At 49.0% G+C, this 17,889-nt stretch overlaps 1 protein-coding gene across 7 annotated transcripts in view; it reads right to left on the reverse strand.

The window, feature by feature from the left end:
* KLHDC4 (kelch domain containing 4) overlaps positions 1–12,712 on the reverse strand; it is a 65,905-nt gene extending 53,193 nt beyond the window's left edge. For 3 of the 7 annotated variants that reach the window (XM_023228878.3, XM_023228880.3, XM_023228879.3), the window contains exons 1-4: positions 12,473–12,709; positions 7,693–7,784; positions 2,397–2,475; positions 1,186–1,284 (exon numbers count right to left, since the gene is read on the reverse strand). In XM_023228878.3, coding sequence (XP_023084646.2) covers positions 1,186–1,284; positions 2,397–2,475; positions 7,693–7,784; positions 12,473–12,571 — 369 coding nt within the window. In that variant the 5' untranslated portion in view covers positions 12,572–12,709. Of the gene's footprint in view, positions 1–1,185; positions 1,285–2,391; positions 2,476–7,692; positions 7,785–12,472 lie in introns of all 7 variants that reach the window. The other 4 variants (XM_023228875.3, XM_023228876.3, XR_002735084.3 and 1 more) reach the window with 3 other exon arrangements.
* Positions 12,713–17,889: the final 5,177 nt, after the last annotated feature.

The raw sequence follows: 17,889 nt of genomic DNA on the forward strand, positions 1-17,889 counted from the left end.
ACAAAGACAAAAAAAAAAAAAATGAAGTCAAACTCCAGGCAAAAGAGTATAACCCACAGCACTGCTCTAACATCCTCTCCTCCATCTTAGTTAGAATCCCAGACCCAACCCAGAGGATCACACAAAGGCAGGCTGATCAGCGGTCTAAGAGCTTCGTACAGCCTACGCCCCAAAGATAATGAACACCAGGGAACAAAATAAATATGATTCAAGGGAAGATTAAAATTATGAAGACCCACAGGTCAAACTTCCGCTCCTGACCACGATGGAGCACATTAGCTCCCCACTGTCAACAAGGAAAAAACCAGACGAAACCTATGAAGCAACAACCTCCAGACAACGGGAAGCGGGAAGTGCAGGACTGGGAACCTGAGAGCCAGGAAACATGCCGGGGAGCCCTGACCCACGACTCCGGCCCCTGCAGGCAGCTTCTTCCCTGGTGCAGGGACGAGGGGCCCAGGCAGGGCAGGCAGTCTTGCATAGCTGAGGAGACAAGGACTGGAGTTCAGGGACACGGAGGCAGCTAAAAGTGACAGGGCAGAGCACTGGAGAGAGGAAGCTACGGGAGAAAGAGCCCTGGTAATCTGCACGGGGCATCCCCTGGAGTCTCTGTACACTAAGCTGCACCCTGGGAGGGGGAGACCAAGGAACCACTACTGTGAAGACAAAAGCATCTTCTGACGCTAAGAACTATCTGAGCTTACACAGGGCTTGGAAACAGGCAAGTTCCAACCAGACGAGGTGAAAAGATGTCACTGACCACACAGGTCATTTACTAAAGACTGCAGAAAGGCCGCCACTGAGGGCTAAGCCAGCCCTAGGGAGAGTGTCAAAAGGATCAAGATGATCTGCAAGGAACTGAATCACCTGCCAGGACAAAATGCAACACTGTTTGATAGATGAAAAAATCCAGACACTCAGGCTGGGAGCAGCAGCTCATGCCTGTAATCCCAGCACTTTGGGAGGCCGAGGCCTCCGCACCAGCCGCCCATTGCCTATCAACTCTCCACATGTCTACCAGACTCTCACGTGGGAAGAGGGAGGGCGGCTGCAAGTCCGTGCTGACATTACCTGGTGAGGCCGAGGCCTCCGCACCAGCCGCCCGTTGCCTATCAAATCTCCACGTGTCTACCAGACTCTCACGTGGGAAGAGGGAGGGCGGCTGCGAGTCCGTGCTGACATTACCTGGTGAGCACAGCGCCTCGGAGGTGGACTGGGGATGTCAACTTTGGTCCAGGCGTCCTTTCTGATATTGTAGACATACAGCTCGTTATACAAAAAAGTCTACAGGAAGGAAGAAGAATGTCAGTGTCACGAATGATACGCCGCTAAGACAGTGGTGAGAACAATCTTAATCATGACAGTTCCCTGGGAAACGGACATCCTAAAGCAATGTAAACGATACCAGTGCAGGGAGGCCATGGGGCTGGGTCCCTGGGGGGGGCCTCGGGGATGGTGACACAATGAAAACGACCCACGGCCCGTGAATCTGGAAGGCACTGAAAGCCCTTGTTGTTGTTTACTAGGACTGGTCATTCTCCTAATTCAAGTCTAGTTTTTATGTTTTTGTTTTTTCTGAGATGGAGTCTTGCTCTGCTGTGCAGGCTGGAGTGCAGTGGTGCAATCTCGGTCACTACAACCTCTGCCTCCTGGGTTCAGGCGATTCTCCTGCCTCAGCCTCCCGAGTAGCTGGGATTACAGGCACCCACCACCACGCCTGGCTAATTTTTGTATTTTCAGTAGAGACGGGGTTTCACCACATTGGCCAGGCTGGTCTCAAACTCCTGACCTCAGGTGATCTGCGGCCTCCCAAACTGCTGGGATTACAGGCATGAGTCACCACACCCAATCAAGCCTAGGTTCTAAATGCACGAAAACTGAGAGAGGAAGATGGACAAACCCCCAGGTTTGTCCCCAGCAGCTGAACCCCCAGGGCCCATCCTGGACTGCAGGGAAGGTGAGCTCCTGCTTTTGTGTTTCACACACAATTGTGAAACACAGGTCTTTCTGGCCTGCTCAAAAATAAAAATTAGCCCTACAATTTATCAGCACTTTCCCTATTTAAGACAACCGGAAAGCTGAGTGTGAAACCTGGAAACCCACTGGGAGGAACACCGACAACCACAAAGACAGGTGAGCCCGTCAAGAGTGATGACGGTGGAACTGGAGCTCAGTCTTAGTCTGAGGAATGGAGACCCCAGGACCACCGACGTCATCAACAGTCATGCCAGTGCCTGGACCATCCTGGCGACATCTCACATCAGGCCTGACAGCTCAAGTGCGTGATATGAGGGGGTGAAGGGGCCAACGCGTATTTGATGTCACTGCCTTAAGTTAACTTTCTATCAAATGATACTCATGCAATATGGGAAGAAAAGAAAAAATATATACTTTACTTTTTGGCCGTTGAAATATTCACCTCCGAAAAGGATTAATTCATCTTTCTCAGGATGAACTGAGAGGGAGGCATTTAACCTACAAGAGACACAAGCAGCAGGTCAGCATGGTCACCCCCCAACCACCGGAGCGCCATCCCCTTCCTCACAGAATCCTGTCACCACAGGCTGGCTGCCTCTGCACTTCCTGAAAGGAGAGCCTGGCATCGAGAGAGGAAGCAAAGGTGCCACTTGAACACCAACCCCTCTACCAGTGCCCAGGGCCACACTCCAAGGACAGCCATGGAGCTGGGCTGGCACAGCGTCTGGTTGTAAAAAAATTAAAAAAAAAAAAAGTCCCTAGGCAGGAACAAGTCCAGATGCCCCTATTGATGTATCAGATGTTCCAGAACTGTCCTATTTCTTTTTTGAGATGGAGTATCCGTCTTGTCGCCCGGGCTGGAGAGTAATGGCACAATCTTGGCTCACCGCAACCTTTACCTCCCGGGTTCAAGCAATTCTCCTGTCTCAGCCTCCCGAGTGGCTGGGACTGCAGGTGCCTGCCACTGCATCCAGCTAATTTTTGTATTTTTTCAGTAGAGATGGGGTTTCAGTGTGTTGGCCAGGCTGGTCTCAAACTCCTGACCTCAAGTGATCTGCTCACCTCAGCCTCCCACAGTGCTGGGATTACAGGCATGAGCCACTACACCCGACCCTCAGAACTGTCCTCTTTTAAGAGCCTATTCTCTCAAATCACCTCAAAATTGTTCTAAAAAGTTCAGTATCTAGGCCAGGAGCGGTGGCTTACGCCTGTAATCTCAGCACTTTGGGAGGTCGAGGCAGGTGGATCACGAGGTCAAGAGATCGAGACCATCTTGGTCAACATGGTGAAACCCCGTCTTAATTGAAAATACAAAAATTAGCTGGGCATGGTGGCACGTGCCTATAGCCCAGCTACTCGGGAGGCTGAGACAGGAGAATCACTTGAACCCAGGAGGTGGGGGTTGCAGTGAGCTGAGATCGCGCCATTGCACTCCAGCCTGGTGACACAGCGAGATTCCATGTGGGGAAAAGAAAAAAAAAAAATCCAGTATCTAAGTATTTTAAGTATTTAAATATACATGCCAGATACCTTCCATCTAGAAAATACAAACAACTTTTTTTTTTTTTTTTTAAGAGACTAAGTCTCGCTCTGTCCCCCAGGCTGAAGTGCAGTGGCAGGATCTCGGCTCACTGCAAGCTCCGCCTACTGGGTTCACGCCATTCTCCTGCCTCAGCCTCCCAAGAAGCTGGGACTACAGTCGCCTGCCACCATATCCAGCTAATTTTTTGTATTTTTAGTAGAGATGGGGTTTCACTGTGTTAGCTAGGAAGGTCTCAATCTCCTGACCTTGTGATCCGCCCGCCTCAGCCTCCCAAAGTGCTGGGATTACAGATGTGGGGCACTGTGCCCAGCCAATACAAACAACTTTCTATTTATTTCACATGAGAACAAAAAAAGAGCTATAAGGAAATTATATAATAATATTATGGGCTGGGCACGGTGGCTCACACCTGTAATCCCAGCACTTTGGGAGGCTGAGGCGGGCAGATCACCTGATGTGAGGAGTTCAAAACCAGCCTGGCAAACATGGTGAAACCTTGTCTACTAAAAATACAAACATTAGCTAGGCATGATGGTGGGCAACTGTAATCCCAGCTACTCAGGAGGCTGAGGCAGAAGGACCGCTTGAATCTGAGAGGCAGAGGTTGCAGTGAGCTGAGATTGCACCATTGCACTCTACCCTGGGCGACCGAACGAGACAGTCTCAAAAAAAAAAAAAAGAAATAAAGAAATAAATAAAAACATAGGACCACTCCAGTTGAAAGTCATGAAAGACACAGTGACTATCTGGCGAATCACTGGGAAAGATCCTCCCTTCTGAATCCTCTATGGTGGTGTTCCCCAAGGCATGCTCCATAACGCCAGCTCCAAAAGACGCTTCTCAAAGGAAAACCAGGTTTCAAGGTCAGGTGAGTCTGGGAAATCTGAGAACTCTATTTTCTGTTGGGGATTTATTTGCATAGAAACACGTCACAGGCTGGGGATTTCTGCAGGAAGAAACCAGTATTAAAAGCTAAACAAAGAATCACCACAGGATCCGGCTATTAGTTCCTAGGCATCGGTTCAGACACCTGTATGCAATGCTCATTACAGCCTCACTCACCAAAGCCAAACAGCAGAAATAACCTAAGTGTCAGTCCACAGATGAGTGGACAAGCACAATGTGGCATATCCACAGACGGAACAGGATTCAGTCATAAGAAGAAATAAAGTTCTCACACATGCCACAGAACTGATGAACCTGGACATACCAGGTGAAGGAAGCCAGTCACAAAAAGACAATTCTATCACTCCACTTATGCAAAATCCCTAGAATAGGCCAATTCACAGTGACAGGAAGTTGACCAGAAGTGACCAGGGGCTGGGGGAGGGGAAATAGGGAGTGACCCTTGAAGGGTATAGACACTTGTCCCATCTTCTGGGCTTCCCTGGGCTACACTGGAAGAAGAATTGTCTTGGGCCACACACAAAATACACTAACACTAACAATAACTGATGAGTTTTTTAAAAAAAATCTCATCATGTTTTAAGAAAGTTTACGAATATGTGTCAGGCTGCATTCAAAGCCTCCTGGGCTACGGGTTAGATGAGGTTGGTCTAGAGTTTCTATTTGGGGTGATAAAACAATGTTGCAACTGGATAGTGTTAATGGTTTCACAGCGGCATGAAGTAATCCCACTGAACTGTACAGTTTTAATGATTAAAATCGCAAATTCTGGCCAGGTACATTGGCTCACACTTGTAATCCCAACACTTTGGGAGGCCAAGGCGGCCGGGTCACCTGAGGTTGGCAGTTCAAGACCAGCCTGACCAACATGGAGAAACCCCGTTTCCACTAAAAATACAATATTAGCCTTAGCCAGGTGTGGTGGCACATGCCTGTAATTCCAGCTACTCAGGAGGCTGAGGCAGGAGAATTGCTTGAACCTGTGAGGCAGACTGTGGTGAGCCTAGCGCACCATTGCACTCCAGCCTGGGCAACAAGAGCAAAACTGTCTCACAAAACACAAAAAAAGATCAAAGAAAAAAAAGAATAAAGTGTTTCCCAAATTCCTCTGACCCTGAATCTTTTCTCACTGAACACCTAATGATTTTGGCAGAAAAGTACCAAACACAACTTTGGAAACAATCCACAGGAGGCACCCCACCCCTCCCCCCTCCCAGCCACCAGCGGCACTAGCCCAGGTGTTTCTGCCGCACAGGCAGATGAGGTACTGAGGCAGCTGGTGTCATATCCCCATTTTCCAGGTAGGTCACATCAGAGCCAATCCTGAGGGTATATTCATTTAGAAACTGGTCATTCTCACGAGGTTTTCAAGTAATGCGATTGAGAGGTAGGAGGTTCGAAGTTATTAGGTTACCAAGCAAAAGGTCTTCATCTCAGGAGAGCTGCTTCAGTAACTGTTCCCTCCTATTAGGAAGCATTTCCGGCTGACCCAGGGAACTGCTAACACCTTAAATTATATCCTGACATGAAATCTGACTTTCAGGCAACATTATTTATGGAAAAATTCTAAAATATCATTTAAAAACAAAACAAAACATAATGTAAAAGGCCGGGCACGGTTACCTGAGCCCAGGAACTCGAGACCAGCCTGGGCAACATAAAAAATGTCTCTACAAAAAAAAAAATAAAACGAATCCCCAAAGTGGCTTTCCTCGGGAGTGCTGCAACGTCAGAAGCCTAAGATGAAGGATTTATTTGCTCCCACAACTTAAATGAAAACACGGCCGGGTGCAGTGGCTTACGCCTGTAATCCTGGCACTTTGGGAGGCCAAGGAGGGTGCATTGCAAGGTCAGGAGATGAGACCATCCTGGTTAACACGGTGAAACCCCATCTCTACTAAAAATACAAAAAATTAGCCGGGCATGGTGGCGGGTGCCTTTACTCCCAGCTACTTGGAAGGCTGAGGCAGGAGAATGGTGTGAACCCGGGAAGCAGAGCTTGCAGTGAGCTGAGATCGTGCCACTGCACTCCAGCCTGGGCGACAGAGCAAGACTCCTTCTCAGAAAAAAAAAAAAAAAAAAAGAAAGGAAAGAAAATGTACATTTACAGCCGGGCAAAGTGGCTCATGCCTGTAATCTCAGCACTTTGGGAGGCCAAGGCAAGTGGATCACCTAAGGTCAGGAGTTCGAAACCAGCCAGGCCAACATGGCAAAACCCTTCTCTATTAAAAACACAAAAATTAGCTGGGTGTGGTGCCTGGTGCCTGTAATCCTAGCTACTTGGGAGGCTGAGACAGGAGAATCACTTGAACCTGGGAGGCAGAGGGTGCAGTGAGCCAAGATCATGCCACTGCACTGCAGCCTAGGTGAGTGAGACTCCATCTCAAAAAAAAAAAAAAAAAAGTACATTTACCACGTGTAACTCACATTTGGCCCTAACAGATATTAAGTGAAAACCAGGAAGGACACTGGCCTACGGGAATGGCCCCAACACCACTCACTCTGCTCAGGGGCTGATCACCGGGCTCCGCCCACCTCTGGGCAGGTGATGATAACCCTGCCTCTGAGGCTGGTGGGTGGGCCTTGGGCACCAGAGCCATCACACGCGCCTCGTTAATGCGAACGCAACACAATCGAGACTCCCCAACTCCCGACCGGCAACCCCAGCTTCCACTCGGGCCTGCAGCAGCTTTATTAAGACGGTAAACGCTGCAAGGTTAATCTCCTACTGAGGGAAATAAAGCAAACCATTTCTCACTCCAGCTCATCCCACATGTGTAAGAAATACTACAGACTCGGAATGTTTTTACGTACTTTTCAAATTCATTTAAAATGGCTTATACTCAATTTATGTTTACAAACTTTTCAAATGAGAATTTAAAAGCATCACAAACAGAGCAAAAACCATGGTGATTTTCAGCTTTCTGCCTACAATACGCACTTTTAAAATACCTTAAGAACCAAAGAAAAGCTCACTGGGTCAACACTTTCATCCACACATCATGGCCAGTGGAGGAGCTTTCAAAGCCGGCACAGGAGTCCAAAGGCAGCGGCTGTGCCGGAGGCCCTGCTCCCAGGTTCTATGACAGTAAAGCTCAACAGCCTCATTCCATTTCTTCAGAAGAACGTGACCGAGAACAGGTTTTAATAATGAAAATGGTCCAAGTGCCTGATCATTTACGAAACCTGGTGCTATTTAAAGCAGTTTTTCAATGTATAGAAGAAAAGGAAACAGATACACAATGCGAAAAATGCTACTTGCTCACCTTGGTGAGGGCGGGGGGCACGGAGTTTCCACAATCTGAGTCCTCTTGGCATCGAGTGTCTGGAAATGGGCTATGAGCGCTTCCAGGTCTTCCTAGGGCAAGCAAGCAGGCACAGATGAGACTGGTTCCCAGGACCCGCCACGGAGCCACAGCCTGCACAGCTTTCCTCCAGTCAGTGTGATTCGACCGGGCTCAATCACGTCTGTGAATCGTAACACACTGTGCCTGTGTCTGAAATGCAGAGTCTCTTGACACATTCAAAAGTAACCAGAGCTTGACCTCAAAGGCAGTTTGCTTAAAGGGTAGATGTGTGCACCAAGTACTACCTCACTCCACACCCCTAACGCTCCCCCTGCAAGACCTCCCACTCAGACAAGCCCACCGTGACTTCACTGCAGACACCCTCAGCACCTCTCAGAGCCCAGGCCCAGGCGTCGCACCTGCCTGCCTTCCTGTCCGCGGAGAAGTGTCTGATACATTTCTCTTGCTCGTTTGTTTCCTCCACATCCCTCCGCCCCAACAAAATAGTAAAATATGAGTCCACCAGAGCAAGACTGTGTCTCGTTAAAACACTGCCTGCACAGCAAGCGCTCAGCAAATCCCTGCTGCCGTCAATCCGTGTAAGAAGGTGTCAACTTTTACTACCATGGAGAGTGACTCGAGGCACTGATGTGCCAGCACAGAGGGCAGCACTGGAACCCAGTGTTCCTGCCTCAGTCCCAGTGCCCATTTCCCAACACTTACGAGACACTCCCATACCACACCCAAGCCTGACATTTCAAGTTCCTTCTAGCCTTCGGTGTCCTGCTTGCAGCCACACACACCTGCAGACCATCTTCCCTCCCCCACACCCATCTCTCCAACCTCACCTCCCACCCTGCCTCACTCTCCAAGCTACACCGGCGTCGTCTCCGTTCCTTTAATGGAAACACCGGGTTCCCTCAGCCTGCCACGCCCCACCTCGTGCTTCCTTCAGCCCACCCCTCAGTCTCGGGGTGGACGCCAATCCCTCCCAGAGACTCTCACAGCAGGGTACACTGCTTAGTATTCTAAACTATGCAATATTTAAAACACACGGGCCGGGCGCGGTGGCTCAACCCTGTAATCCCAGCACTTTGGGAGGCCGAGGCGGGCGGATCACGAGGTCGAGATCGAGACCATCCTGGCTAACAAGGTGAAACCCCGTCTCTACTAAAAAAAAAAAATACAAAAAACTAGCCGGGCGAGGTGGCAGGCGCCTGTAGTCCCAGCTACTCGGGAGGCTGAGGTAGGAGAATGGCGTAAACCCGGGAGGCGGAGCTTGTAGTGAGCTGAGATCCGGCCACTGCACTCCAGCCTGGGCGACAGAGGGAGACTCCGTCTCAAAAAAAAAAAAAAAAAAAAAAGTTTAAAACACACAAGTTACAGAACTTTATCCAAGACACTCCTGTGCACCGTTCCCAGGATAAGGAATAAAGTGTCACTCGCATGTACCCACACACACATCCCCTGAAGTAACCATTACCTGGAACTCGGTGCTTATTAGTCTCAAGCTTTTCTTCACACTTTTATTACACATGTGTATCCCTAAGCAACATATAGTATTGTTTTCCTTTTTTTTTTTTTGAGACGGAGTCTCGCTCTGCTGCCCAGGCTGGAGTGCAGTGGTACGATCTCGGCTCACTGCAAGTTCCGCCTCCCAGGTTCACACCATTCTCCTGCCTCAGCCTCCTGAGTAGCTGGGACTACAGGCACCTGCCACCACGCCCAGCTAATTTTTTGTTTTTTTTTTTTAGTAGAGACGGGGTTTCACCATGTTGGTCATGGCTGGTCTCAAACTCCTGACCTCAAGCAATCCACCTGCCTCGGCCTCCCAAAGTGGTGGGATTACAGGTGTGAGCCACTGTGCCCAGTCTGTTTAATGACATTTAAAAATGTAAAACAGTACTATGGCTGGGCTGAGGCAGGCGGATCACGAGGTCAGGAGATTGAGACCATCCTGGCTAACAAGGTGAAACCCCGTCTCTACTAAAAAAAAAAAAACAAAAAATTAGCTGGGCGTGGTGGCAGGTGCCTGTAGTCCCAGCTACTCAGGAGGCTGAGGCAGGAGAATGGTGTGAACCTGGGAGGCGGAACTTGCAGTGAGCCGAGATCGTACCACTGCACTCCAGCCTGGGCAGCAGAGCGAGACTCCGTCTCAAAAAAAAAAAAAGGAAAACAATACTATATGTTGCTTAGGGATACACATGTGTAATAAAAGTGTGAAGAAAAGCTTGAGACTAATAAGCACCGAGTTCCAGGTAATGGTTACTTCAGGGGATGTGTGTGTGGGTACATGCGAGTGACACTTTATTCCTTATCCTGGGAACGGTGCACAGGAGTGTCTTGGATAAAGTTCTGTAACTTGTGTGTTTTAAACTTTTTTTTTTTTTTTTTTTTTTGAGACGGAGTCTCCCTCTGTCGCCCAGGCTGGAGTGCAGTGGCCGGATCTCAGCTCACTACAAGCTCCGCCTCCCGGGTTTACGCCATTCTCCTACCTCAGCCTCCCGAGTAGCTGGGACTACAGGCGCCTGCCACCTCGCCCGGCTAGTTTTTTGTATTTTTTTTTTTTAGTAGAGACGGGGTTTCACCTTGTTAGCCAGGATGGTCTCAATCTCCTGACCTCGTGATCCGCCTGCCTCAGCCCAGCCATAGTACTGTTTTACATTTTTAAATGTCATTAAACAGACTGGGCACAGTGGCTCACACCTGTAATCCCACCACTTTGGGAGGCCGAGGCAGGTGGATTGCTTGAGGTCAGGAGTTTGAGACCAGCCATGACCAACATGGTGAAACCCCGTCTCCACTAAAAAATACAAAAATTAGCCGGCACAGTGGCGCACACCTGTAGTCCCAAACTACTCAGGAGGCTGAGGCAGGAGAACTGCTTGAGCCCAGGAGGCGGAGGCTGCAGTGAGCTGAGATGGCACCACTGCAACACCCGTTCTGGGTGACAGAACAAGACTCCATCTCAAAAAATAAAAATAAAAAATAAAATGTCATTAAATGGTATCATACTGTATATTCTTTCAACTTGTTTTGCTCGGCAAGGTTAAACAAACAGTTCAAATCCTAGCATCTACGCACCAGGAGAGTCCTGCTGATTAGGTTGCATTACAGACACAGCTGAATCTAAAGAGATGCTCTTCTGTGGGTCTAGCCTCATCAGACGACCAGTTATTTTAAAGGTTTGAGGGTTCATTAAGATAACAGACAAACCCCAGGACTGACAGACTCTCTCTCTCTTAAGGGAAGCTACTGTGACAATCACCTTAGTATTGGGCACTGGAGGGAGACATGAAAATGAGTAAAAATGACAGGTAACTGGCCGGGCACGGTGGCTCACGCCTTGTAATACCAGCAATTTGGGAGGCCGAGGTGGGTGCATCACCTGAAGTCAGGAGTTCGAGACCAGCCTGACCAATATGGTGAAATCCGGTCTCTACTAAAAAATACAAAATTAGCCGGTGTGGTGGTGCATGCCTGTAATCCCAGCTACTTGCGAGGCTAAGGCAGGAGAATCGCTTGAACCTGGGAGGCGGAGGCTGCAGTGAGCGGAGATCGGGCCACGGCACTCCAGCCTGGGCAACAAGATGAAACTCCTTCTCAAAAAAAAAAAAAAAAAAAAAAAGCAGAAAGCAGATCAGATAACAGCTGGTTACTGAGTGCTCACTTTCTGCCAAGCACCATTCTGAAGATGCCACACAGATGAACTGACTTCCTGTGCCACAACCCTAGCCAGCAGGCCATGCTACTGCAGTCCAGCCTGGGCGACAGAGCAAGACTCCGGCAAAAAAAAAAAAAAAAAAAAAAAACCCCGCAAGCCCCAAGGGGGGGTGTGAGGGAAAAGTCCAACCCTATTATTTAAGAGATGAGGACATAGAGAGATCAATGACTCAGGAACAAAAGGGACAAAGGAATGTGGTCAAGAGCTCCTGATTCAGGACATCTGGTCACACCCCAGTTCCATACCACTTCATGGTTCACCTGTTGGTCTGACTTCCTGTCAAATGGGAATACCAGTGCTAGGGAACTGACCTGGTTGTGAGGATTAAAGCCCAGGGAGCTGTGCCTGGCACATGGCAGGCCATAAAACTGCCCCCGGTTAGCGAACCCACGAGCAGCAGCCGCAGAACACTCAACCCCAAGTTCAGGACGGATCCTCCTGCAGACCCTGGGCTGAGGACCAGAGGGAAGGAGACAACCGTGATGGCTGCCATCAGATGCTATGGGATACCCCGTGGCTTCAGTGCCTTCTTCACTTAACCATCTGCTGCTTACTCCTCAGGGCTGCTGTGATGATACCTGTCCTCTTTTGAAAAACGAGAAGGGTGAGGTTCAGAAAAGTTAAGAGTCTTACTCCCAGGCCACACATCTTGCAGAGGCAGCCCCAGGTTCAACCTCAGGTCGTCCTACGCCAAACCCTGCCTCTTCTCACCACCCAGCCTACCTTTAGAGGGAGGGAGGAGTGGGAGGAAACGCAGAAAAACGCCCGTGACACCACACCAAGAAAAGCAAGCACGTTAAAGGAGGCAGCTCCGTCGCTCTTCGAGAAGCGGCCAGACACACGTGGAGACTCGGGAGGGGGCGGGCCCCGTCCAGGCTGCCCGGACGCGGCGCCGGGGCAGTTTCTACGGCCTCCAGCTCTCCCGCGGGGCCGGCGCAGCTCCCACGGCGACCCGCAACCCCGGGTGGCGCAGGCAGTCGTACGAGGCTGCACGGCCGCCACGTCGGGCCGCTAGGCCAGGTCTGACTCGCTCACCTCCTCCTTCCGCGAGCGCTTAGACACCTTCTTCTCCATCTTGGCGGCCGTCTTCTCCGCGCCGCGGCCCTTCTTCTCCTTCTTCCCCTTCTTGCCCATCTTGCCGAGTCCCAAGCCGCGATGGGACAACAGGGTACGAAACGGCGCGCGCTCTCCGCCCGAAACCAGGTGCTCGTGGGGCGGAGCTCGGCGCACAGAAATGGAGTCACTTCCGGCCTCGAGTTCGAGTCGCTTCCGGGTGGAGATGCTGCTGGGCGCCCTGCGAGGTTCAGTCTTGGAGCTCGGTCTTCGGCAGCGGGTTCGGGGGCCTCGGACTCTGCATAAGGCCTCGGAGAAGATGACCCAGCCTGGGCGCGATGGCTCATGCCTGTAACCCTGGCGCTTTGGGAGGCCTTGGCCGGCGCATCGCTAGAGTCCAGGAGTTCGAGACCAGCCTGGGCAACAAAGCGAGACCCACCCCCCCCCCCCGCCCCGGCCCCATCTCTACAAAAGAAAAAAAAACATTAAACGGGCATAGTGTCTCGTACCAGTGGTCCTAGCTCCTCGGGAAGCTGAGGCGGGAAGATCGCTTGAGTCAAGGAGTTCCAGGCAGCAGTGCGCCACTGCACCCCAGCCTGGGCGACAGAGCAACATCCTGTTTCAAAAAACAGAAAAGATGTCAGCCCCGGCCTGACATACTCGGGCCATGCTCGCCATTCTCACGCCCTGTGCCCCCACCTAGCCTGTCCCCGTGTCCTAGGAGACAGGCCCTCTGGGTTTTACTTTTTTATTTTTATTTTTTGAGACAGAGTCTTGCTCTGTTGCGCAGGCTGGAGTGCAGTAGCGCGATCTCGGCTCACTGCAACTTCCGCCTCCTGAGGAGCTGGGACCACAGGAGCCCACCACGCCCGGCTAATTCGCTTTTTCAGTTTTCCCAGGGTGCACGTGCCCCCTGTGAAGGCACGTTGCTTAGCCCTGTGTAGACCTGCCTAAGTGGATAAATCTTGGGCTAACCCCATTTTTTCCCCTTGGACCAATCAAATGAGTGCTGTGGCCTCATTTCCTAGAAAAAAAATTAATACAGTTACAAGAGTTTGCAGACCCTAAGTAAGACAGTCCCGACTGGGCGCGGTGGCTCATGCCTGTAATCCTAGCGCTTTGGGAGGTCGAGGTGAGTGGATGACGAGGTCGAGAGTTCGAGACCAGCCTAATCAACATGGTGAAACCCCGTCTCTACTAAAAATACAAAAATTAGCCGGGCGTGGTGTTGGGCACCTGTAATCCCAGCTACTTGGGAGGCTGAGGCAGGAGAATCGCTTAAACCCAGGGGGCAGAGGTTGCAGTGAGCTGAGATCAAGCCGCTTCACTCCAGCCTGGGCAAAAGAGCGAAATTCCATCTTAAAAAAAAAAAAAAAAGACAGCCCCTTCCACCTTCCCATTTAAACTGTGGCAGACACCGTTAGGTACTAAGGACATGTCCTCAAATATCCTAACATGGAGGACTTTTGTTTCTTCATTGGTAGGCTAGAACTAATGATAGCACCCTGAGAGGGTACTCAGTTTGTGGAGCCTGAGAAATAAAGATGGGTAAGATCCAAATGCCTGCTAGGAAATTGTACTCTAGGATTTCCCTTAAATTATGTAAGAAATGGCAAAATCATCTGCAGAGTATGGAATTTTATGATATGAAAGAGCAGAGTAAAAATGCTTATCATTCCTTAGAAGATGTCATCTTTGGACTGGTAATCAAGGAATAAGGCAAATTAAGGACAAGGACAAGCCAAAATTTGGCAACGGGAAAGCATAAATCAGGAAATAATCTAGTTTATTACTTGGTATGTGACTCAGCCTTTAATAAATTATCTTAGGCCGAGCACGGTGGTTCATGCCTGTAATCCCAGCACTTTGGGAGGCCGATGCGGGCTGATCACGAGGTCAGGAATTCAAGACCAGCCTGACCACTATGGTAAAACACTGTCTCTACTAAAAATACAAAAAAAAAAAAAAAATTGGCCAGGTGTGGTGGCACACACCTGTAGTCTCAGCTATTCAGGAGGCTGAGGCAAAATCACTTGAACCCAGGCGGCAGAGGTTGCAGTGAGCCGAGATCGTGCCACTGCACTCCAGCCTGGGCAACAGTGTGAAACTTTGTCTCAAAAAAGAGAAGAAGTTAACTCGGCTGGGTGCAGTGGCTCATGCCTGTAATCCCAGCACTTTGGGAGGCCAAGTTAGGCAGATCACGAGGTCAGGAGTTCAAGACCAGCCTGGCCAACATGGTGAAACCCCATCTCTACAAAAATACAAAAAAATTAGCCAGGCACGGTGGTGTATGCCTCTAATCCCAGCAACTCAGGTGGCTGAGGTAGGAGAATTGCTTGAACCGGGAGGCAGAGGTTGCAGTGAACCGAGATCGCGCCACTGCACTCCAGCCTGGGCAACAAAAGCGAAACTCTGTCTCAAAAAAAAAAAAAAGAAAGAAAGAAAGAAGTTACCTTAGATCCAATCAATGACTAGTCACCAAGCAGCCAAGGAGGAATGATTTTCCAACCAACTCCAAGGCTTGTCCATAAACCTAGTTCTTTAAGAAGAAAAATGAAATTAGGGGAAATAATGAGAAGAATAGAATGGGTTGAAGGCCACCATGGTCTCCAGCATTGCTTGCAGGAAACCTGTGTGGTGGTAGAGAGAAAAAAAAAAGAACCAGTTAGAAGCTGAGCAGAAAGGAGCTGGAGAATTTCACAGAAAGCCAGCCTGGGCATCCAGGCGTGATTATCTTCTATGATGAGCTACAAAAGGCTAACTCCTCACTATCGCCCTGGGGAAATAATTCTGTCCCCTCTAGTGTGCTATGACTTTAAGAACACACCTAGTCCTTTAACATTTTTCTAAAAATCCTGGGTAACCCTGAGGCCACACACTTGAAGCAGAAAAGCCCTTCATTCATAGCTCATCTGTCTGCAGTACATTACAGTGGCACCCACTTCAGGCTGGAGAGAGGCAGAGAGTACGACCTATTGAAGATTTAGGAGGATCTGGTGGACACGGGGTTTAATATTTTTATTATCTGAAAGAAGCTTGAAGCTAAATTAGAAGGCTCTTGGATTACAGGCATCATGGTGATTTATGTGAGATGGAAATTCTCATTACTGAGAAAGACAGCAAATAGAACATCTAAAAATGAGATCAGATCCTAAAAACAGTCAAAAGATTAAGTACAGCGCTCTATTTTAGTAAAATTCACATTGTTGAAACTTTAACGGATTATCTTTAATCTATCCCAGCTTTTAGAGTGTATCTTTTGTGTGATCAGGCGCCCTCTGCTGCCTTCAAGTTGAAGTGCAGAAGAGAAAAAAATCTATTAATACTAGGCTAAATTTTTGGAAAATATGCTGACTTCTAATTACCCTCACCACAAGTAATCAATGTGATTGGAAGGTTCTGCCAAGTGTGGTATGGATTACGTGGCTCTTTGCACATTTCCCATCAGGAAAGTGGGAATAATGAACTAGTTCACTTACTACACAGGATTCTTCGGAAAATCAAGTGAAACAATAATAAAATTTAGGAAAGTAAAAAAGCAAAATCCAAAGGTTTTTGGTTTTTTTTTTGAGACAGAGTCTCACTCTGTCACCCATGCTGGAGTGCAGTGGCACAATCTCGGCCCACTGCAACCTCCAGCTCCCAAGTTCTTATCTCAGCCTCCCAAGTAGCTGGGATTACAGGCATCTGCCACCACACCCAGCTAATTTTTATACGTTTCGTAGAGACGGGGTTTCACCATGTCGGTCAAGCTGGTCTCAAACTCCTGACCTCACATGATCCACCCAACTCAGCATCCCAAAGTGCTGGGATTACAGGCGTGAGCCACCGCGCCCCGGCCGTACTGAATTTTTTCTACTTCTTTGAATCCATTCCAGAGAGAGAAATCATAAGATTTCCAACTATAATCAGGGATTTATTTACGTGTTGCTTATATACAGTAAACTGTACATATTTCAAGTGTGCACAGGTGGCTGGGGTGAGGCAGGTGGGTGCTGAGGAGTAAGAGGGATCTACATTTGGCCCCTGCTCTCTGAGAAGGGCCACCCACTCAGGAGAGGCCTCAAGGGATGAGGAGAAACGAGGATGGAATTTGTCAGCCTTGAAGTTCCAAATTGGAAACCTGGAAACATGTGTCCCATCTTCTTCATGAAGATATTCCAATGTCTTTCTTTCTTTCTTTCTTTCTTTCTTTTTTTTTTTTGAGCTGGAGTCTCGCTCTGTCACCCAGGCTGGGGTGCAGTGGTGCGATCTCGGCTCACTGCAACCTCCGCCTCCTGGGTTCAAGCAATTCTCCTGCCTCACTCTCCCGAGTAGCTAGGATTACAGGTGCCCACCACCATGCCCGGCTATTTTTTTGTATTTTTAATAGAGACAGGGTTTCACCATGTTGGCCAGGCTGGTCTTGAACTCCTAACCTTGGATGATTCACCCGCCTCAGCCTCCCAAAGTGCTGGGATTACAGGTATGAGCCACCGTGCCCGGCTGATTTTCCAATGTCATAGCATAAAGCAATATGTGATGTTCTTCTAATTAAAACTATAAATTAAAGTGTTTTAATATGTATTAATACTATCAAAGCCAAATAAAAATCTAGAGATGGATCTCTAAACAAAACATCTTGTATGGGAATCATAGAATTATACTTTAAGGCATATCCACAGGCTGGAGTGAACTTCAGTATGTCCAAAGAACAAAGATAAGGTTGGGGGTTTTATTAAAAAGAGAAATGTGGCAGGTGCAGTGGCTCACGCCTGTAATCCCAACACTTTGGGAGGCCCAGGTGGGTGGATCATTTGAGATCAGGAGTTCAAGACCAGCCTGGCCAACATGATCAAACCCTGTCTCTACTAAAATACAAAAGTTAGCTGGACGTGGTGACACATGCCTGTAATCCCAGCTACTCAGGAGCCTGAGGCAGGAGTATTGCCTGAACCCAGGAGGCAGAGGTTGCAGTGAGCCAAGATTGTGCCACTGCACTCCAGCCTGGGCAACAGAGTGAGACTCCATCTCAAAAATAAAAAGAGAAATGTGGCTGGGCGTGGTGGCTCACACCTGTAATCCCAGCAATTTAGGAGGCTGAGGCGGGCAGATCACCTGAGGTCAGGAGTTCGAGACTAGCCTGGCCAACATGGCGAAACCCCGTCTCTACTAAAAATACAAAAATTAGCAGGGTATGGTGGCCGGGCACCTGTAATCCCAGCTACTAGGGAGGCTGAGGTAGGAGAATCATTTGACCCCAGGAGGTGGAGGTTGCAGTGAGCCGAGATCACGCCACTGCACTCCAGCCTGGGTGACAGAGCGAGCATGGGTCCATCTCAAATAAATAAATAAATAAATAAATAAATAAATAAATAAATAGAAACTCTTGATTAGTTTGCATTTTTCTAGGGTTTTAC

This window comes from Piliocolobus tephrosceles, chromosome 17 (assembly GCF_002776525.5).
Source record: "Piliocolobus tephrosceles isolate RC106 chromosome 17, ASM277652v3, whole genome shotgun sequence".
Classification (NCBI taxonomy): Eukaryota; Metazoa; Chordata; class Mammalia; order Primates; family Cercopithecidae; genus Piliocolobus; species Piliocolobus tephrosceles.